At 36.0% G+C, this 24229-nt stretch overlaps 1 protein-coding gene across 1 annotated transcript; it reads left to right on the forward strand.

Moving 5' to 3' along the window:
- The first annotated feature begins 5667 nt into the window (after window positions 1-5667).
- Window positions 5668-17698, forward strand: LOC141604583 (uncharacterized). The gene is made up of 11 exons (XM_074423004.1): window positions 5668-5737; window positions 12002-12166; window positions 12843-13199; window positions 13300-13407; window positions 13613-13709; window positions 14013-14081; window positions 14525-14602; window positions 15306-15398; window positions 15821-15871; window positions 17054-17290; window positions 17378-17698. The coding sequence occupies exons 2-11, from the start codon at window positions 12075-12077 to the stop codon at window positions 17507-17509; spliced, it is 1314 nt and encodes a 437-aa protein (XP_074279105.1). The 5' UTR covers window positions 5668-5737; window positions 12002-12074; the 3' UTR covers window positions 17510-17698.
- Window positions 17699-24229: the final 6531 nt, after the last annotated feature.

Here is a 24229-nt window from a genome sequence, read left to right on the forward strand (position 1 = left end):
TCTCTTGGGTCAAATTTGTCTAATACTTCGCCATTGAGACAATTTGCAAATTTTGACTTGCGTCATTTGTTTTACAAGTGGATGGAAATGAGCAAAAACCATCACTATTTTTAGTGTTGAAACAATCAACCGGTTTTATACTCCCTCCTATTCTATATATTCTTCCCTATTTCCTAAAACGGATTATTCAGGTTTTCTTCCCCTTTCTTATTTTGGAAACTTTTACTCTTATTTTATTCATTTTTCTCTCCTATCACCAAACCCCACCCAACTCTTTTCCTCATATTTTATTACTTTCCTTAATGTTTTGGCCCCACCATTTCTTATTTAATTCATAATTATCCCTCCCTCTCTCCAATTACCAAACCCCACCCAACTTTTTACTCTTATTTTATTCTTCTTCTTAATTTCCGTGCCCACAAACAAAGGGAAGAATACATAGAATTGGAGGGAGTATTAAATAAGACAAGACCGCTAGTGTTTAGTCTGTTTAGATATGGCTAAACAAGGTTAGGACGACCTATTCCCCTAGGTGGATTATACATTTGATGTATTAGCACTAATTTAAGAGTTTTTGAGCATTATAATAAATTTTTTGAGTTTTGTTTTAAAAATTATGAGTTTTACAATAAAGTTTCTGAGTTTATTCACTTAAACATTAAGCTCTAAAAAATTACAATAAAACTCAAAAACATTATATATAAATTTAGTAAAATTTGAGTTTTAATGGAAAAAAAAATAAAATCTAACTTATAAATTTTAATAAGCTCAAAAAAAATATACATATGCTCAAAAACAAATAAAGTTTGAGGTAATAAGCTTAAAAAATATACATATATGCTCAAAAACAAAAAAGTTGGAGGTAGTATATCCGATGTATGTTCCTTTTTCTCTAAAAACATCGGGTGACAAGTGTGGGGTTGACGAGTATGAAAACCTAGATAATTTTGTACTATGAAACCCTCATTAAGCTCCAATCGCTTTATTGATAAGCGATATTTCATTTTGTATAAAGATACATGAAAAATTCACATTTAAGACGGGAATATCGTTTTAAGTTTGAGACGAATTAAATATATCCATATGAGATGAATAAAACAAAAGAACAATGTACCGGAAAGAAAACAATTTTTTTTTGTCCTATGGGATACTTAATATTTAACTCATTCTAATATTAAGACGAATACCTCCGTCTTGATAATCGAAAATGCACAAACAGTAAACCATGTTAGGTCAACTATAGGGGGCTCTTTGTTGCGTAAAAGGACGAAATAATCAAACACCTGGTATTCAACCAAAAATGAAAATCATAAAATATCATTAATCAAATCTTTGTATAATCATCTTTATTGTAAAGCTTGAAACAATATCTTGAATCTGATTCGAGATGTTTGGTCACGTTGCATATATATGCATGAAGACCACTAGTTGATTTAATTAATTAAATTAATAACAGCTAATAAGAAAGAATAAAGAGGTGATGTTTACGTAAAATTGAAGCTAAAGTCGTACGCATGTTTAATAAGCAAAAACATGTCATCTAAAGTAAACCATGTCATGATTGTTGCTGGTGAGAAAAGTAGAGTATCCGGTCTTCTTCTTTTCAACATTATCATTTCCCCAATACGAAGTATTACACTATTTTCTTGCTTTCTTAACTTTCTTTAACCCTTTTGTTTGACGATTTCAAATTTGTTTCTAGACAACAAGGAACAAGTCTTCCACACTTTTAGTACAAAATGCAACTATAGGAAACGTATTATCTCTTAATATATCTTGTAAGCGAAATTAACTAATTATTTTAAATCTAGATAATGTCTAAAGCATAAATTATGAATACATATTCTCGTTTTGCGGTAGAAGAAGTGATAACTAACCGGATTTGAAATCATGAATTTAATTTTTTCCGGATGAGAGACCTACAGGCTAAAGTGTTATTTGTCAACTGCTAGTCCATAGTCGCACCAATGAATCATTCTTAAAGGCTAGTTCTAAGATATGCAATGATTTATGTAATTTCCGTGAAAATCTCACACGATAATTTTAGTAAGAAAATAGTCTCTTATATTCTTACCACATGGACCATATATAACTTTCAATGTTCCTTTGGAGTTGTTGGCCTTCTAGATGCCATTGATGATGTATCTCGTGCCCTATTTACTGTATTTCGCCAATATGATGAATCGAATAACTCGGGCACAAACGTTTAAGCCTGGTCGCAAGTGATGACGTGGTGATCGTGCGTCCGTGCTGGAGGAGGATGTGGTTGTAACACCCTCATACACCAAAGTGTCTTACCAAGGACCACTTTAACATATCAGGGTGCTACCATCTCGGTTGTCCGAGGTAAGATATATTAAATAGACCATCCAAGAACATTTATTAAAAGATATCAAAACTGTTTAAAACAAAATACAACTCTTGTTATTCCAAAACTGTTACAACTCCAAAACAACTGAAAGAAACCAAAGTTCATGCGACAGCGGAAGCTAGCTAAACTCAAGGTGATGATTCGGCCCCATCCGTAACCCGCGAGCTACATCCACAACCATAACCTGCTAAACCAACGACTCGCCATCGCCGAAGGGATCACCACAGTTTTGAAAACAATAAACGAAGTCAGTCAACTCTATAACCAAAATAAAAAATCAAAGATGCACAATCCAATACACAATTCAATCCAAACTCTAGAACCATCCTCCAAACTCCAATAGTAACAAGTAAGTGACTATACACTGAATTGTGTAGCCCTGTCAGGTTACCCGTCGCAACAGGTAACCCTCGCCGCCAGTGGGGACCGCATTCGTACCACCTAAACCCCGCTCATCGCAAACCCAGATCATTAATGTGCACATCCCTCTTGTGACGGGAGCCACAAGAGACGAACTTGGGTGTGAAGACCATCTCCCTAAAATGGCTTCACCAACAGTAACCAATAACTAAAGATATCACAATCAACCAAAATCACAATAATAATACCAATCAATCAATACAAATGTCATCTTATAACCAATTATGCAATCAACTGAGTAGGAAAACCCTACCTTAATAGAAATCCAAGCAAAAGCACAACAAAACAGCTAGAACGCCTCCTCTACAAAGTCCCCGCCTATAGTAATAACAATCCATCAATAAACAACACATAAAACTGATCTCTACCCCCAAAACCTCTAAATCAAACCAACTAGGGTTTTCATACTTTCAATCAAAATAATAATTAACAAAGGAATGAAACTTACTGATTAGATCTACGCGGAAAAAGATGTAAAACCCCCCAAATCGCACAACTCTAGCCTTGGAAGTGATTAGAATAGTCAAAGAAGCACTAAACGCGCGTGGTTTTTGATTTTGAGAAACTGATTATGAAATGATTAGAATACTTAATCATGCTTTTATACTTCTTTAACTATTTTAATCCAAAACCGTGAAAGTAACCCGTCAGACCGAGTACTCGGTGAGTACATGGGGTACTCGGCCGAGTACGACCTACTCGACCGAGTTTCTCACAACTCGGCCGAGAATTCCCAAAACAGTAGCCTGTTTATAAGCACTCGACAACTTACTCGACCGAGTAAGCTAGGACCAGAAAACCGTAGTACTCCAGTGGTGGCTCATTGTCTCTCTCTCTTTTTTTTTTTTTTTTGTAAATCAATTAGTTTAATGATTTTTCGATTAGTTTATCGACATTTTGATTAGACTAATTGATATGTTTTTTGATTAAGTTTACTTGGTTTGCTTGTTATTCGAGTAATTTTGTTTCGTCAATCGTTCTACATAATCCAATGTCTCGAGCTATCTAATTAAATCGATTTGTTTATTTAGTTTGTCGTGGTCACTACTACAGATGCAGGCTATAACAACGGTAAAAAACCGTTGTTATATAAAAAAGCGGACGTTGTTAAAGCGTCCGTTGTAGAAGGTTTTAACAACGGTTAGTTTTCTTAAGGAAACCGTTGTTAAAACTATTAACAACGGTTTTATGTATAAAAACCCGTTGTGGAAAGTGTGACTCAATTTTGGGGGGAAAGTTATAACAACGGGTTTTAATATACAAAACCGTTGTTATAACTAAAGACAACGGGTTGTTTGAAAATAACCGTTGTTGTTTGTTCTTAAAAATTAAAATAAAAAAATTAAATTAAATATTACTAGATGCATGCATAATTACGGCCCGTTAGAATTCCGATGCATGCATTATTACTGACATCACTGTACATATGAACGGATAATATGGAATGAGAAGGGTTAGTAATAAGATTTGAAGCAGCATTATTGAGAGATATGATGATGATTATGGCACAACTTCCTAACATATATATTAATTAAAAAGCAACTCAACCCACACATTGCTTAGTATAAATACATTGCATTATCTCAACTAACATTTCCATTATCTCAATATATTCATCTCCAAACCCTAACTGCTAAAACAAACTCTACTTAATCTTTCAAAACAAACTCAAAAAACTCCAACAAAATGAATGATTTCATCCTTAAGACTCTTACCATGATCGAGAACAACAACAACTTCATCCGCCGGTTCCTCCATATTGAGGAAAGTTTCAGGAGCTACCTTGCGGATGCTCGATCCGCACTGAAGCACGCCAAAGAAGATGGCTTGACGGAGCGGCGGCGATTGCGGCTATATGACGATATAGCAATCAGCTGGCTGAACGGAACCTCCAAATAGCCAAGGAGGAGAGGACGGATACGATAGAGCAGAATAAGATCCTCTATGAAAATATAAGAATTGCATTTTTACATATGTAATTTTTTTTTAATTTATGTATTTATAAATATATATATATATATATATTAATTATGTTTATCTTACTTCTTCATCTTGCTTCTTCATTGTTTTACTAACTAATTATGCGAACAATACTTAAACAAATAACATAATGGTCGATAAAAACACATACATGCAAAAGAAATAAATAGAAAAAGAAAATAATGACGATGAAACTAACGGTGAAAGGCGAGATTTACCTGATAAATACAGAACGTAATAGACGATGAAATCACGGTGACGAGAAGATAAAGCGACGATGAGAAAGAGAGAAAGAGAGTGTGTATGTGTTTTGTGTTTGTTTGTCTGCTGTGTTTTGTGTTTGTGTATTAAGGGTTGTGTTTTGTGGGTTTCGCAATGCACGGACTTGTTTGTGTGGTTTATAGTATGGAAGGTATTGACAACGGTTATTAAACAACAACCGTTGTGAAATATGTTTTAACAACGGTTGTAAAAAACACCCGTTGTTAAATAAGTTTTAACAACGGGTTTCAAAAATAACCGTTGTGATTACTTTTCACTAACTTTGCGCCAATTTTGCGCCAAATTATTAACAACAGTTGTGCATGTGTAACCCGTTGTTAAAACTAATAACAACGGTTTTTATAACCATACCCGTTGTAATTTATTTTAGTAAAATTCGCGCCATACATTCTATAACGTCTATTGTGATTTTCGTGAATAATCGTTGTTAAAGGGGCGTTGTAGTTGCCTGGATTTGTAGTAGTGGGTGATAATAATGTATGTTTTGAAGAGATATTGAGTAGAAATTATGAAAGAGGCACAACGTTGTATAATAATTCGATAATTTGTCAACCATTTGAGATAAATTACCCACAATATTTATTACTCCATATCACCCTTTTATCTTGCCAGGAGGTTTAAGAGCAGAATTTAGCCCAAATAGAGCGTCTCAAAACATTAAGAAGGCGTTTGATTCGCACATGGGTATGAGTTTGGAATCAGGAATCATACCTGAGTTCTATGAGATTTGAACTTCTTTTCTCATACCGGAGTTTGTTTCAATTCTTAGCGGTAAAGATTTAATTCAATAATTATATAAAATATTCACTTACAAAGTTACAATATGTCATAATACTTTTTTTTTCACATTTTTCTGTATTTTAATTTGATACCATGAGTATCAATCTCCACCTTATCCATTGGATATGAGAAACCCATAATTCATGAGTTTGAAGTATAACCGTATAAGTATCAAAACCATTGTTGTGTGGAGAAAAAGGATTGTACATCAGATATACTACATCATATTTAATGACTTTTTGAGTTTTTGTGTATTTTTTTCGAGTACTATAAGGTTTATAAATTACATCTTAGTTTTATGATGTCAAAAATCAATTTTTTTTGAGTTTATATGTAATTTTTTTGAGTTATAATGTAACTTTTTGAGATTAAAGTTTAAGTAAATAAACTCAAAAACTTTATAATAAAACTCAAAAAATTTAGATTAAAACTCAAAAAGTTTATCTTAATGCTCAAAAAATATACAATCTGATGTACTACATCAGATGTATAATCCACTACTTACTGTGTTGTGTGAGACCATTTTACTCATAAGACTAGTCCATTAATCAAAAGCCCAAATAAATTACTCAATAAAATTGTAAAAATATATTTTATTTTGATAACCTAGAATTTTAGATTGATAACTTGTATATTTAAATGAGTTAATTTTCATCATAAAATGTCGAGTTGTTAAAATAAAATTGAAATAGAAATTAAATTAAATTTTATAATTGGGTTTCTCTCCTTTTGGATCAGTCTTATGCTATAGAACGGTCCTATAGGAGAGTTATATTTGCCATTTGGCTCATTCCAAAATGAATCAACAATAACGACCTGGAATCGTACTCCAGCCCAAATAGGTCGTAATTTGTAAACCTGGCTGCTAAAGGTCGTCGACAAATTACTAAATATCGTCGACAATTTTAATGAACTTCCAAATTTGCCCCTCCCTCACACTCCCCCTTATATTTTCCTTTTTATTCAATAACAACCATTAAAATTCGAAATTTTGAAAAAAAAAACCCGACTCAAATTTCAACAAAAAAACGTATCGACCGCATAATTTCCGTCACGAATTCAAGCATTCAACAAGGTATGTGATTACTATTAAAATTTTTTTTGTAGTATTTTGTTAAGGTTGTAAATTTGTGACGGAATTAGGATAGATGCCAAATTAGTGACGGAATTAGGATAGGTGCTATGATTTCAATCGGATACTTTTTTTTTTTTATCCGATACTTTTTTTTTTTTTGGCATCTGGGCTGGGACGAGGGGGTTCTTCGTCCAAGACCAAGCCCAGACGAAGGATTCTCTCGTCTGAATAATCAGGGACGAAGGAATCCTTCGTGCAGGGCACAATCCGGGACGAAGAAATCCTTCGTCTCAGCCCAGTTTGTCGTGTTTTTTTTTTTTTTTTTATTTTAGAATTTGTCGATACTTTTTTTTTTTTTTTTTTTTTAAATAAAATTTTTTCCGTCTTGTTTTGTTATCGTTATAAAGTAATAAATTATTAATAATAATTGTCGTCCGTGGCGAAGTCGTTGTAAATATATATTTTTTCCGTCTCGTTTTGTCGACGTAAAATATAAATTAATTATTACTAATAAACCCCTTTTGGGGATATTTTGTTTTTTTATTTAATTTTTAATTTACATAAACTTATATTTATAAATTCTTTGTTTTATTAATTTAAGTAATCAAGTTGTTGTAAATATGTTTTTGTTGCGTCTCGTTTTGTTTACGTAAAATATTAATTAATTATTATTACTAAACCCCGTTCCGGGTTTTTTTTTTTTTTTTTTTTTTTTTTTTAATTTACTTAAACTTATATTTATAAATTCTTTGTTTTATTTTTTGAATAGATGGCCGGTGGAGGAAATGACCGTCACGTTCGAGCTCGAAAGGGGCTCCAGTTTGAGTCTGAGGTTGGAGATGGTAGTACCGATTCGTGGACTGATGAGCGGGTGGAGGAGGAGCTGGTTCGATCTGGTGATGTGATAGGTGAGGAGGAGGCGGGTATTGAGCGAGTGCGTAGGGTGCCACGTAGACGGAATGAGGAGGGGCGTTTCCAGCGGAGGTCGGATGGTAGTTCTAGTAGTGTGGTGGCTACGAAGAAGAAGTCGGGTAAGGATGTCTCTTGGTTGATCGATCATCGTGTTCCTGGCGGTCCGATGTTTCCCCACGTGATTCCTAGCTTTGGGGGCCACATTGCCAACACCTTATGGCCGACTCCTAATGAGGTCGGTCGACCGGTTTGACGGGCTACCACCGGTTTGGTAAGACGAGGTTGTTGAGTTGTTGGGAACTACCTCCCCGCCGTTCGGACTATTTATGACGGTATTGGTCTTTCTCACCTATTAGATTCCATGGCCGAGAATTATAACATGCCCCTTATTTCTCGCTTTTGTTGAGAGATGGCAACCCGACATCAACGGTTTTTCACATGCCTTTTGGGGAGATGTCCATACTCCTTCACGATGTTGCGCAGATCTTAGATGTTCGGGTTGATGGTAAATCGTTGTAAGGTGGAGAGTAATGACGGGAGGTTGGCGGATCCCCTTATGTATGTTTGTGGCTTCTTTGGGATTTCATCGGACCGATTGAGGTTGCCGTTGAACTCTACTAAGAAGGTCCCTATTTACAAGAGTGGGGGTATATTAGTAGATGCAGTTTGTGAAACGGCGAGAGCTAATTGTGATGTTGTTTTTGCTCGGGGTTTTTGGTCATGTGGTGTTGGGGTCGACACTTTTTGTCGACAAATCGGGTGATAGGTTACGTCCTCGCTTGTTTCCTTTAGTGTATGATGCTGATGAAGTACACCACTACGCTTGGGGAGCCGGTGTACTAGCCTTCATGTACCGACAGTTGGGGGTGGCTTCACGTCTTTGGTGTGAAGACTATTGGTGGTTGCTTGACTTTGTTGCAATCGTGGATCTATGAGTATTTTCCTATGTTCAGACCCGGTCCACCTTCGGCAATTGACCCTACTCAGCCTCGGTCGTGTTCTTGGAGATCCGTTGGTCCCTTCGCTCAAAATGCGGAGAAATTGTTGGAGTATCGGAGGTTGTTAGATGGGCTTACTTGTGCTTCCATTAGGTGGGATCCGTACGGGCCGCGTCAGGAGGAGTATCATCCTCGTACTCGTATGCCGTTTGTGTTTCGTTTCATGGACATAGCCGAGCCGTACCAGCCTGATCGGTGTTTACGACAGTTTGGGTATGTGCAGATCATACCCAATCCCATTATGAGATTGGTAGCGCATCGTCCTGCTTCGGGGATAGGGTACGAGGTTAGGGTTGAGGTTGCGGAGACTGATCATCTTTGGGATTGCTGGCAGGATCATGTGGTTCAGATTTCTCGTAGATCGAGACCAGTTAGTTTCCCGGGTGAGACGGCGCCAGATTATGAGGCTTGGTATAATGGGAATTCTCACCCGTTGATCATTGATCCCGACCACCATGATGCCCCCGCGCCACATGATGATTTTGATATTCCTGCTGAGGTAATAATTTTACTTACAGTTGTTGTAATAATTGTTTAACTTTCTTTCTGTTTATAATGTTTTAGTTGTTTTTGTCAATTTGCAGACTGCACGTGCTTTAGTGTTTCAGTTTGCCGAGGCCAAAAGAATTACCGATGACAAGAAACAGCTCGCCTTCTTCCGCAAGATGATGAAGAACATCGACCCATTGGTTGAGAGGGCTGGGGATATCATACGTGAGCGAGGACCTCGTCAAACACCCGGTGATCGTGTTCAGCGAAGAGCAGATGGTGTGTACACGATAGCGAGGCGAGGGATGATCGATGCGAGGAGACTATTTTTTTTTTTTTTTAATTTCATTTATGTTGTACGTTTTTGAAGACATTTTTTTTTTTAATTTCATTTATGTTGTACGTTTTTGAAGACATTTATTATGTTAGTTAACTATTTGAACATTTTTTATGTTGGATGATTATGTTACCCGGGATGTAGAAGTATTCCCAAAATGAGTTATCTTGTTCGTTCTATACTTGGCCCATTTTTCCAAGTGCGGGAACCATTGCCTCTCAATATAAGCCGCCACTCCCGCCCATTCCCTTGCCAATTTGCCCCACGCAACATTAAACTTATCTTCGGTCTCCGCCTCGACAACCGCAGTAAACAAGTTAAAAGTTACGTGGTTAGCCCAATTATCCTGTTTCGTGATATCAAGTGCTTTCGTCTCCACGTTAGAATATATATGCCAAAGACATAACAAGTGAGACGAATCTGGAAAAACAATGGGAATCGCGTTCAACAAACCACCCTCGCAATCAGTAACAATAGCATTAGGTTGAACGACATCATTGAGCAGGACCTTCAGTTTCCGTAGTACCCACAGATATTTCTCCTCGGACTCATGCGTCACAAGAGCATACGCGATGACAAAGCTCTTTCCGACGGGTGTGACTCCAACCATTTCAACAAGCGGAAGACGGTATTCATTTGTCTTGTACGTGGAATCGATCTGTACCACATAATAGTATGATCGAAACATCTTAACGGCTTCTGGATGAGCCATGAACACGTGGGTTAGCTCATCGGTCTCCGATCGATGACCCAATAATGAACGTACTTATCTTTGAACCGCAAGTGCTAACATCTGTTGTCTGTGCGGGTTTCTCCCATCTCTTTCCTCGGCCCTTACTTTCTGAGAACGATTGTAGATTTGTCGCCGATTAGGTCTTGACTTTTCCGGATTCCGCTGATGCAAACCCGCACTAATAATTGCCGGTCTAACGTGAGCTCTAACTTAGGCATCGATATAAGCCAACTCCTCGTTATCAAACTTTGCAAAGTATCTGTCGCCGTCACAATACAACGTTAAACCATGATTATGAAACCCGGATCTCATCACAAGCCGCCACTTATTCTCTTCTAATTCAACAACTTTCATTGAAAATTTGCAATTGCACCACGCGGTAGCCGTGTTACCCCTCATTAAAGAATCGGCATCCTTATTTACGGGACCTTTTCCACCCATCCGACAAACAAAATAACGTTGTCTCAAATTCGTGTTACGACCAACTTTCTTGTTGCTTGCTCTTTTTATACCAAACCCGAGTCGGAGTCCGATCTCATATGCCCAATTAAACGCTTCAATACTTGATGCAAAGAACAAGCTAGTCTTAAAATGATCTGAGTAATCAATACCGTCTCCATCGTTAATCACCTGCGCACGCATTTCAATAAATTAGTTATTAATTAATTATTTGCTACGGAACGAGTCGGAGTAAATAAAAAATAATATAAAAATAATACAAAGACGGTAATAAGTTATTTTATACAAAACGAGTCGGAAATGTTAAAGATAAAAATTTAATATAAAGACGGTAATTAATTAATTCAATTGTTTTATAATACAAAAACGGTATTTAATTATTTTATACACAACGAGTCGGAAATATTAAAGATAAAAATATAATATAAAGACGGAAATTAATTATTTGAATTGTCGAAAACTATAAAAAATAAAAAAATATAATACAAAGACGGAAATTAATTATTTTATACAAAACGAGTCGGAAACAAAAAAATAAATAAAAAAAAATAAAAAATAAAAATACACGGTTGGGCCCTGGACGAAAAATTCCTTCGTCCATAATGGGCCTTGACGAAAAATTTTTCGTCTCAAATTTTAGGTATTGGACGAAAAATTCCTTCGTCCAAGGCCCGTTATGGACGAAGGAATTTTTCGTCCAATACCTGGGCTGGACGAAAAATTTCTTCGTCCAGGCCCAGTCCGTGTACTTTTTTTTTTTTTTTTTTTCAATTGCTTTTTCAAATAAATCCGTCACAAAAACTATCATAATTAAAATCTACATTCATGACATCTATCCTAATTCGAGATTCAAACGATAATAAAACATAAATTTTTAACAAAACTAAATCGTAAACTAACCTCGTTCTTAGCTTCTTCATTGTTGGAATCGTTGTTAAAATCGTTAAGTTCACGTTGTTAATTACAAAACCCGACTTTTTTTTTTGTTTGAAATATTTTAATGAGACGGTGACTTGTGTTTTAGTGAGACGGAAATTGCATTTCTGTTTTGAGACGGAAATTGCATTTTGGTGAGACGGATATGGAGTTATGATATGGAGGGCAAACTTGGAAATTTACGTTAATTGTCGACGATATTTAGTAATTTGTCGACGACGTATAGCAGGACCCTTTGAAATCTGGGCCCAAGTCTTCAATACCTCATCGTCTCTTTCTCTCTCTATCTTCGAGGTCTAACAATGGCGGAAAGCGTAGTTCCAGTATGCTCTCAACAACATGCTTTTCATCTTCTCGATCAACTACTCCTTATTCTCAACTCTGATCCTCTCATGTAACTCCCTTCCCTTATTTCTTCTATTCCTATAGCTATTATTCCTTTTTCACTACTATTTCGATTACTCTTTGGCGATCACCTTTATTTTCTGCTAATTTTGTGTTATATTTCATGTCGAATCTCTTACTATATCACTTAAATTCATACAATTTCTATGTTAACTGAGTGATTTAGGTCTTTCTGATTATCTTCTCGCTAATTGTGAACTGTGAGTTTATAATTACTTGAGTACGTTATTGTGCTGTGCTGAATTGATTGCAGTTTGCTCCAAAATAATAATTTTTTTGCATTTGCAAATCTAATTAGGAAATACCACTTTAGCATTCAATTGCTAGATTTTGAAGGAGTTCGTCGATTATTAGCGTAAGCTCCAGTTTTAAACATCAGAAATTGGAGATATCACGTTGAAACAGCAAAGTCACAGTTTTTGCACATTGTAAATGTAGGTCTTTATTTAGTATGGCGAGCAATTGAGTGACCGAACCTTACTGCCAGCTATCGCCTTTTTCTAATTTCAAATTTTTTATATAGTTTTACGTCAAGTCGTCAAGTTCTTTGTTGTTGTGTATCTTTCATTGTTTTAATTTGATGATATTTCGGATTTCTAGATGCTTTTATCTTCCCTGAATTAATATGATGTTTATTTGATTTCTGTTGCTCGAATTAATTTCAGTGATGAGATGGGATTTGTTCATCCATCACTGCTACAAATGCTCAAAGAAGAAGAAGCTGGCCTTCCCCGTTCTTCTAAATGGCAAGAATTTGATGAAGGTCGGAGTTCTGAATTTTATGAGACTGATACATATAAATCTCAGAATGCTTTTTTCTGGAGTAGAGAGCACAAGTTGGGTATTTCGACAGAGTATCTTCTCCCTTTGTATAAAGCTGGAAAAAACAGATTTATGAATGCGTACGCGAGTTATAAAATGCAGGCAACTTGCGTCCTCTCTGAGATTGAGGATGAACTCATGAAGCATAGTAAAGCTCTTTTGTTACTGAGCAGTGATTTTGGTACTGCATGGAATGCAAGGTTAGTTTGAATTGTCTAATTTTTAACGCATGCTAATAGAACATTTTTTTTGCTGTTTGAAATTTTGAAATGCGAGCTATGACATGTTTTCGTTCTACAGGAAGCTTATTATATCCAAGAGAGACGATTTTTCTATTCTGGATGAACTTCACATTTCTGCGTTGGTTCTTTCATTTGCACCTAAATCTGAGAATGCTTGGAGCTACAGGTATATCCTTGTCATGACTGACACAATTTCTTCCATGAATGAATTGTGAAATCTACGAACTTCTACTATGGATATTTGCTTTGACTGTAATGTGCCAAATGTGGTGATTGTGCTTCTTTATCACCAGAGGAGTTCATGATTTTGTTAAATGTTTTGGGCCTTTTAATTCTCTTGGTCAACCTTTTTCCCCCTTTTTTCATGACAGGAGGTGGGTTATTAAGAGAATTGCTGGAAGATGTGCAACACCTACGCTGGAAGACATATTGGAGAATGAATCAAAGATTGTGGAGAAAATAGCCGAGGTTTAATTTCAGTTGCAGAATTGGCTATTGTTAAGGTTTATATGCTCTTCATGTTTGTGTGGCTTCATAGTCGAGCATTTATTAGATTTTCTGCAAGTTCTTTATTTTATTTTCTAACTTATGGATGCTATATGGAAAATATTTTCATTGCCATTATGTTGTGAACCCCAAATTCCTGTGGAATTTTGGTTTAACATGTACTCTATGAGATGAAGAATATAATTTGCTATTGAGAGTTTTGAAAGATTGTTGAGTATATGCTATTGAGAGATAGATGCTGACTAATTTGGACATCCTGCACAGAAATCTAAGATGAACTACCGTGCTTGGAATCATCGGTGTTGGCTAATTCCCTTCATGACTAGTCAACAGGTGAGTTTCTGAACTGAGCCATATCCCATATGCATTTTGTATTTTGCCCAAGGTTAATTGTCAAAATTGGCAATTAATTAATGCGCTCTATTTAGCACTACCTTAGAACTGGGAAGAGAGTTTCCATATAAATCCATGGCGTAGGAAATTATTGGAAAATGCTTTATCAATTCTGCCGGTTTCCAGTTAGCAAGGTACTTCTCAGTTCTGACTAGCAAGGTTGTGTTAATTGAGAAAAATATCTACAGCACTGGATTCACATCATAGTTGGATGATAAGGCTAACTTTGTATTAATCAGGAACAAATCTTATATGTGGCTTACATCAGGAAGGGTTGTGGGCCCCTTACGGAGGACGATGAACTCTCCTTTCTTCTGTTTTTGTTTTTGTTTTTGTTTTATCTGGGTCTTTATTCTGTAATGAAACATTATCTTCCAACGCAGGTGCTGCATGAACTAAACACCAACAAAAAGTGGGCTACATCACATGTTGCTGATAGTAGCTGCTTTCACTATCGTAGGGTAATTATCCCCTTTGAACATCATCAGATTTCCATGAACATCACAATAAAGTGCTAGTTATACGCTTTTTCCGGTTGAGGATTTTTAAATTTAATTGTCTTTGGGATTTGGAGGCTTTGTATGATGATTTTCCAAAGCCTCAGTCAAAAAGATTTATTGAGGAACAATGTTTTGATTTCAGAATCTTTATAACCAGTAGTCCAGTACTGATAGGGATGGATTCATTACTCTATCATTCCATGTTTTTAATTTAAATGTTGCTGAAAGAAAGAGCTCAATTGGACATGCGATATGTTATTGACTTATTGTTACTTGAAGTGGCTGTTTGGGCAAGAACCTAAAGATATATCAAATGACTGCAGAACTTAAGTCCCTCTCCCGCACCTTCAGTAAGAGCTTGCAAGAGTAATTGGACTTTGAAACCACTCAAAGCCTATCTTGTGATTTGTGAATGTTGTCTAGCTAGCTGATAAATAGGAAATTCCAAAAATAAATAATACAATACATGCCTCAAATCCTGAGTATAATTTATTTATAAGCAGTAAGTAAATGTTTAATATTATGCCTGCTGGAGATTAACCAGCTATATAAAACAGAATATTTTGTAGTCCTATAATATATATATTCTTTATTTTAAGCTATTCATTATTTTGGCAGTTAGAAATTACGACTCGGATATTATATTGATGTTGCTTGATGACAGAAACTAATGTTGCAAATGTTGCGCGATTCAAGTCCTGAAAGAAGTGTGAAGACATGTTCTTACCAGTTTGGACTGATTCACCAACTATGGAAGGTAGTCTCTTAAGTTAAGGGATCACTAATCAGCCGAGAGACTTATATGTTTTTCTTTTGGTTTTGTTTATGTGATGCTCAATCTTGTGTAAGAGAAATAGGTCCTCGTAGTTAATTTTTGTCCTTAAGTTCAGAAAGTTTCAGTCCAGAACAGGGCCAAAGTAAAGTTAATGCAGACTTTACTAAAGCTTTATACTAATGAATTAATACTGTCATATCATAATAATCTGATGGACAATGTATATGTGCTTAACCCAGCCTCATCCGTGACAGTTGCTGTTTGTAATATCAAGAACTTGAAATACTTGGTGCGAGCTAAGTAGGATTTAGTACATAGGTTTATGATATTGTTCAACATGCTATAGCACAACCATTGGACCTTACCTCAATTTTCTCTCTAAAATTTTCAAGTAATGGTGACAGGATGAGCTGGACTGGAACGAGTCCCTTATTAGACGCTATATCGGGCGCGAGGTACATATTTTTATATGTATTTTTGACATTTTAGTTATGTGATTTAGAAAGTTTACTTGGCATATTGTGGTAGTTTACTGTGGTCATTTGTTCTTGTAAGTTGGGATTATGGGAACCATTGCGGTTGTGGTTTATTATCGGTTTACAATATTGGAAAGTCACTTGCTTTTAAATGAGTTTTCACTGGATCACTTATATGTGATCTTGCTCTTTTGTTCAGTAGACTTTGCCATCGACAACAACCTGTAGGGTTTACTCACAGGATATAGATTCATTTGGTATCGTAATAATAGAAAAGCTTCCAATAACAGTTTTATTTCATAGAATTTATTGTTGCAAGCTCCAAATCAAACTGTCAGGTTCTGTTTAAGTTGTTTATCTGAACATTCTGTACCTTTTTACTGCGTTGTCCCGAACATGTCCAAGTAGTATCTCATTAGCTCAACCTCAGGCTTGAAATTTTCTTTTCTCCATTATGTTAGATAGTGCCCTTAGTTTGAGAAGGCGCGCCGCACACTGAGGCGATGGGGTCCCAAGGGGATGAGGCCGCAAGGCGAAGGCGCGCGCCTTTTGGAAAGGAGGCGCACTGATTTTTCAAACGAACATCCATATTTTACAATCAAATTTTGTGCGAGAATAGTCCATTTTTTTTTGTTTTAAACAGGGCTAACATATATTTAAAAGTGAAAATTAAGGATAAGGGAGAGAAAAGAAGGGTAAATAAAAGAATTTGGTAAAAAAAAAAATATGGAATTGCATACTAATGTGCCTTGAGTGCGCCTTGGTGTGCCTCACTAGTTGCGCCTTGTGTGCCTTGGGTGCACCTCATGCGCCTTCGGTGCGCCTTATGTATTCTATGCACCTCAGGCACTCTCTGATGCGATCTGGTTGGAGCCTCACTGCGCCTAGGCGCGCCTCAAGCATGTTTTTATTTTTCCATTTTTAATGGAATAGAATAATTATTCTCTGGCCTTTGAATATGACGTAATAAAGCAAAAGATCAAGAAGTGTCTCATCTTCTTATATTCTGAAGTCTCAGCTGGTCGATTGAAGCAATTTTCATTATAGATTTATGGGTCATACACACGTGTAAGGTTGCGTACATGTGATATTCTTTACTACTCCATAGGTGGAAGCCTTTGGAGGAATTGGATCACGGAGATAATGTGTACTTTTCCGCAGGCTTTGTGGCTTCATCGGCGGTTTTTATCAGTATGTTGGGTGAATCATTTCGGAGCCAATCAAGATGGCAGCTCAGAGCAGTCGAGTGAGAAGGGTGTTGAAGACAATCATGCATCCGACTTTATCGACAAAGAAGTTGGACTTCTTCACGATTGCATTGGTCTTCCTGACAGTATATTTGAGGATGTTCAATCACAGATCTCACACTGTGCATCCTACATTATGTGGCTAAATAGGGTAATGCACAAATCTCTCTCTGTTTTTGTAATCATTTTACACCACCTTTAGTTCTCCTACTTGATCGATCTCGTTGCTACACGTCAGGAACTTCGGCAGCCTTCAAATATTAATCTCAGTGAGAAGCTTGGAGTTGATAATCTGAGAACTTTGCTGAACGAGCTGTGCCCAGAAAAGACTGAGGTTTGGAATTGCTTACTGCACCAACATTCTTTGTAGTTACCGAAATTGCCCTGTTTGCATTTATTTCATGTTTACTTTGTTCTTATTTTTGTAAGTTGATATGGAGAATGTATAAACTCAACTGTCCTGAAAAAGTGCTCGGTGAAAGAAATAATTTTGCCTTAGTTGTTAAATATTGGTTAATAAACTACCTACCTATGCTTTTTAGGTAGAACTTCTAAGAAACGATATTTCAAAAAGGTCATTTTACAGTTTCATGTGATGGTATCAAAAGTAATGTAGTTTATGTATATTATAAACTGATTTACTAAAAAAGAGTCACAATGTACGATAAAAATTAAAATGTTACGTTATGAAACATATACCAAGTTTGAGACACGATTAGTAATAAGGTTTACGGAAAAATGGTATATCAATAATTTAGTAAGTGAACGTTTTTTACAGGTCTTGTGATAATTACTGCGGTTCTTTTGGATTGAAGATCTCTGAACTTAATGGATCTGAACTGAATAGAGATGAATTGAACTGAACTAAATAAGTGGTATGATATAAAGTAGTGACCCATTAGATGCAATTCTCAACGCCATCTTTTTTTTGGTACTATAAATAAATCCTCTTATATTCAACCAATCTACTCTTATTTCACGATTTGGGAGAATTTGAAGATAATATTCTCATTATTATCGATTTTTAGAGATAATAACTAGTCATTGTTACTATATAGTACATACATACATGGGGACCTACGCGGTTTAAGTAGAAGGCCATTTGTGCTATCTATTTTAGTATTACTTATTTTTAGGGTAGTAGAGATCAAATTGAAGAGCTGATTTTGAGGAAACATTCTAATTCTTACTAAATCAAATTTACATTTTCAAAAGAACCATGTTGGTCAACTCTTTAACACAAAAATAGGTTTCACCAAGTATACCATGCATTAAATTGGAGTCAACACTCATCAACCCTCCAAAATATATGCGGAATTAGTACTACATGCTTTCTTAACAACCTCTATTTATACTCCATATTCCATAACATATTTCCTTGTATAAAATAAGACGCTTCTCAGTATCTAACACTTTATTCTCACCATTTCGTCATTCAAGTATTATTTGTTTGAAAGGTTTTGTTGTCGAATATTGTACATTATGAGTTTTGTAAATGAAGGCGGTGTTACGAGATATATATCCGGTTGGGATGAAATGAAGATGAATCCGAATCCATGTTGGTGTTATGATGAAGCTAAGGTTTTGTTGTATCCTTTTCATATTTGGGTGGATGATAATCAATTCTCAGGAGATGACGATGAAGAGATTGTTTGGGCGTATGATGTTTGGGATTTAATGGATATTAAACAAACGCCACAACTTTGATGAGGAATAATACCTAAATTATTATTGCAAAATATACAACCAACAAAAAACCACCAATTGTGATAGGATAAATTCGGAATAAAATATGCGGAGCTTTATATTCGGAATAAACTTTTTTTTGCTAAATTGCAATGATAATTTCTTTAGATAAATATTTTTTTTGAAATTAATTTAATCTAGACTAATTACTAATTTCTTATCACATTTTGTCCAGGTGATAAGGTTATATAATATTTGTTAGACGTTGATGTCGACTTTTCTGCATTTTCATTTGTTATTTCTATATCAAGTACGTATTTGGTTTTAAGACCTCTGCTTTATCGTGATTGTCCATGAAAAATGCATATAACGTCTCACCGACCTCATCGCCTTTGTGTGTAGCACGAATCAACATTCCCAGAACTCACGAGGACTTCTTCCACGCTTGCAGTCATATATGACTCGAATTCAGACTAGATCGAATGATCCATCCAAAAAGAAGAGTCACAACTTTTCCTATTTGGGACCCGTAGTTAATTACATGAATCTTTGGTTGTTTTGTGTGTGAGGAATAGCGATGATGCAACGATCATAGAAGTTTGTTGGAGATATATGACATCAGGCGTAACAGAATTGTAACAAACTGTTGTAACAAACTTTTGTATAGCCTAACAACCTCATGTAAATATCTCAGTTAATTATTCATCATAATAAAATCATCCTTTAATTTTGTTTGAGTGTTTGAGAGCTAAACCTCGAGAGACTCCATTAATGGAGATTCATGCTTTTATCAAAGTTTCATTGCAATAATATGCAAAGAATGTATATAGAATCAATGGATAAACAAGAAAGATTCTGAATTGTAAAAAAGAAGCTTGTTTCAAATTTCAATGATTACATGACTCCATCTCAGTCCTACTCTCTTGCTTCAATCTTCAATATTTATCGTTCAAATGAACTCTTTTGCTCCTCTCTCAGTTACGCTTTTCATTCTCTCAACTTTCTCACCTCTCACCTCAATTATTTTCTCCCAATACTTCCTGCATCACAATCGTCTATCGCATTCACGACTGGACACCTTTTCCTCTGAAATTTGAAATGGTAATTCGTTTTGTCTCCAGTATTTCATTTTGTTGTGTTTAGTCTGTATTTCATCAAGTTTTGATTTTTACTTAGTAATGGTGGTGGGTTTTGTGGTAAGTGAAAGATGGAGTTTTATCCAGAAAGTGTATTCGATTATTGCGATACAGTTGTTGGTGACGATAGCTGAAGAGTCTATTGATCCAAAATACTCAAGAGGGGGGGTGAATTGAGGATTTAAAACTTTTTGAAAGCTTTTTGATTGTGCGTATGTAATTGATTATTTAAAGTTTATTGATTAAACTTTAACTAATCAACTACTGATTGTAAGCAAAAGAAACGAAACAAACGAAAGAAAGAGAGACACGAGGATTTTTGAAGTGGTTCAGTTTCACAAGTCGAAACCTACGTCCACTATTCTCGATTAATAAATTTAGTACCTTTCTACGGATTACAAATTTACTAACCCAACTCGTACAACTAACTCTAGCTGTAACTCAATGAGTACCGTTAAATACTCGAGTGACTAACTTACGCTAATAAGAAAGCACTAATGATTCTAACAAAGGTTCACGTTAATGAACAAGTTCAGAAATCAACTAAGCACTATTATCTTATAACGATAAATGAAGAACAAGTATGCGAGTTTGTAGAACACGACCTTTCGAAATTTGCAAATCGGTTTTCGCTAAAAACACACGGTTTGCACTTTTAAAATATGAAAACAATTTTATGCTTAAGGTCTTTATTTTAGATGTTGCAAATGACAAAGTATTTATAGGCAAAGAGAAGGAGGGCTACACGGTTTCAAGGAAACCCTAACAGCCGAATAATAGGATATAATTATAAATTATATCTTCAAATTATCTCTTACCTAAAAGCCATAGAAGATAATAAAGAATATTCTAAAAGATAGAATATAACCTATCTAATATTATCTTTACTATAAATTCTAAGATTATGATAAGATTTCCTAAAACAAGAAAATCTTTTACCATAAACAAATATATAAGTAAGATATACAAGATATGTAAAGATTATCTTATAGAATAAAATCTTTACCTAATCTCTTAGGCAACACGGCATAACACGGCTCATGGGCTCGTGAATCCATGCAAACCCTAATCTTATTATATAATTAGAATTTAGGTTTTAAGAGAGGCTAGATGGAAACCCTAATTGATAGTAGAGTCCAACTCATAAGTCGACCCAAAAGCTATCAATTAACGCCAACCATAAAACCGAACTCGTCATTAAACCGGGCTTTATAAAATAAATACTTTCCATAAAACATATAAAATAAACTTTAAGAAAATTGCAAATCAATTTTCGAGCCATTTAAAAGTCGTATATAAAAACTCAGCATTTCAATGTTATAGTAGAAGAGCTATAACATTGAACTCTTTTACTAGTAATGTTATAGCTGCAAAGCTATAACTTTACTAATTAAGAAACTCATTCTCTAATTACCACTACGAGATAATCACCTATACTATTCTAATCTTCAAGGAGATCTTCGAGTATAGGCTACATCATCATCCAAGCTTGACTAATCTTCTAGACGAACTTCGTCTTCACAATAATACTTGAATGAATCTATGAATTGTTTGATCTTGATAGAGGGCTTGAACTTCTCATGTAACCATCACAATCTTCTTTGTTGTTTGCAAAGGTTAACGCTAAAACACTTAACAAACTATTACGCACAACAAGTATATACAATATAAACACCTTGACATCATCAAAACATAAACATATAAACTATATGGTCCAACAAATTCCCCCTTTTTGATGATGGCAAGTCTCCTAAAATTGTGACTAATTCCAAAGTTCCCCCTCAATATATTACCGTTATCTTGATAATAAAGACTAACGCAAGATCAAAACAATATCTTCAAAACCGAAACTTTAAGGACTTTAAGAGACAATCGGTCTTGACAAGGAGCAAGCTTAGGTAAATGCTTACTATAGACGTTCTTTCCCCCTCTTGACATCATCGAAAAGTTAAGAACAAATCAAAAATGACTAGAATAATATAAGACGAGACAAGAGATAAAAACGTCATAAGAATTAAAGTAACATGCAATACTAGAAGCATCCAAAAGATAATTTGAATACAAACCAAGAATTAAACATGTCAAAAGCCGAAATGGGCCGAATGATAACATGTCTAATAGAACACTTGGGCCATAACCACAAGTGTAATGCCAAAATGGGCCGAAAAGAGTTTGATTAACACACCATTAGATGAAAATAAAAGAAAAGCTAATTAAGGTAAGGGCTAATGAAGGTAGGACGAGAGAAAATCAGATGTTGCGGGTCTTATACGGGTTCACATAGTCGGGTCGGGTACGGTGCTCCAAAGCATCCAGACGGTCGAAAGAACTCCTAACCAACTGTGAAAGAGTCCCAATGCTCCTCTCAAAATTAAGGACCTTTAAGGAAAGGGCCTTTGTAGCTTCCAACGTAAGAGCTTGATCTCCCGCCATCGCTTTCCCGTGCATCACCAACGCACCACCCTGACTAGTAAGGAAAGTGAGACGATCACCATGTGGGAACACTTCCCCACGGATAGCCTTTAGCTCCCTTTCAAAACCCGCCAATCTCTTATCCACACCCTCCATCCACGAGTACACCCGACTAGCATCCAATTCCGAATCTAAGGACCGAGATGGTCCAACTCGTGACAATGCCGTAGCCAAACTAGTCGAATGTTCCTCAAATTTCTACATTAACCCACTCATAAACCCTTCCAACTTCGACTCCATTGCTCCCAAACCCGAATCCACCGGAACTTTCTCAACATCTTTGACAAGTAGCAATTCGGGTCCATCAACAACAAGACCCATTAATTTGATTAACTTGTCACACATACAATCTCTAGCACTTACACCATAACTTTCAGGCCCTATCACTTGCTTAATCTCCAACAACCTAGATATCCACATACCGTAAGGCAAATCGATGGTAGTGCTCAATTTATCCTTGGTGACCGTAAGACCCGTTTGAAGAATACGGTGCAAAACAACACTCCCCAAGTTCACCTTTTGACCTTCCAACCAAGAATAAACCATAATCGCCTCATAACTCGACACCTTATCACGGCCCCCTCTTCTCGGCACTATGGTGTTCCACAAAAAATTCAAGAGAAACTTAATTTTGGCCGAAAGAGGACGAACCACGATATTGACACCCTCCGTTGTCTCCTCAAAATATTGTTTCACCAAAGATTCCTTTTCACTTCCAACATTAGACCATTCAAGACTCGGATTTAATTCAATCCCTTCATTAGGAACCGAAAAAGCAGAGCAAAAATCCGAAACAGAGACGGTAACATCGACACCATTAACAACCGCATGCAACACTCCCTTTTTAATTGACACACTAGCAAAGAACTGTACCACCTCAACCGGGTATACAGGACCCGAAAACTGACTTATGTGACTCCATCCTTGAAAATCAAGAAAATTGATAAAGAAGGAAAGAGCGGGTACACTAACCAACCAAGACTTCGGATAATACCGACCACCATGAATAGAATACCTCAAAACGCGATTGACCAAGATGCTTTCATCGTGTGTAAGTCGAACACGATTTAAGCCCTCCTTTGTCGCGGCTTTCGAAGCATCTCTGAACAGAGTACGAGTAACACCGTTCCGAACGAACACCTCGGGTTCCTCCACAATCGCTTCACCATTATCAACAACAACTTTATTTTTACCTTTGAAAAGGCGGCGTCTTTTTCCTTCGGAGACCGATTCATCCCGACTACGAAACAGGGGCGAGTTTTGGTTTGGTTGTGGTGAAGGACAATTCATGGAATGAGGGGTATGTGGTGGCAAGGGTGATGTTTGGTGAGGAAGGGGACGGTTTTGGTGGTGACGGGTTGAGGATCGGGTGTTTCTTGCATGGGATGTGTTCATGATGATGGAGATGGTTTGAAAAAAAAGATGATGGTGATTGTTGGAGTAAAGAGGAAGATATGTAATGATGGTAAATATTTTGGGGAAGGAAAGAGGTAGGCAAGTGGGGATGGGTGGACGGTTACAAGCAAGGATAGATATAGGTGTAGGTTTTAGGGTAAACAAGTGTAGGTGTAATATGGTAAGTGTAGTTAATTAGGAATAGGAAAGTGATAAGATGAAATTTATGATGATAAGACATGAATTAGGAAATTGGGTTGATATAGGAGTCATATGAGTCGTGTATTGTGAGCCTTTTTGTGAGATTTTCTTTTGATTTGGAAAGATAAAAGAAATATGGTGTGTTTATTTATTGAGATAGAAAATAGGTTTGTAGACTAATTAGATTCTAAATAGCAAAA

The sequence above is a fragment of the Silene latifolia genome, chromosome 1 (genome assembly GCF_048544455.1).
Source record: "Silene latifolia isolate original U9 population chromosome 1, ASM4854445v1, whole genome shotgun sequence".
Lineage (NCBI taxonomy): Eukaryota > Viridiplantae > Streptophyta > Magnoliopsida > Caryophyllales > Caryophyllaceae > Silene > Silene latifolia.

Excerpts from the sequence above, each read along its gene's own strand:
- LOC141604583 (XM_074423004.1), top strand. The coding sequence starts at position 12,075 with ATGGCGGAAAGCGTAGTTCCAGTATGCTCTCAACAACATGCTTTTCAT. Across the intron at positions 13,200-13,299 it reads GGTACTGCATGGAATGCAAG|GAAGCTTATTATATCCAAGA; the intron begins GTTAGTTTGAAT and ends TTCGTTCTACAG. Across the intron at positions 13,710-14,012 it reads TTGTGGAGAAAATAGCCGAG|AAATCTAAGATGAACTACCG; the intron begins GTTTAATTTCAG and ends CATCCTGCACAG.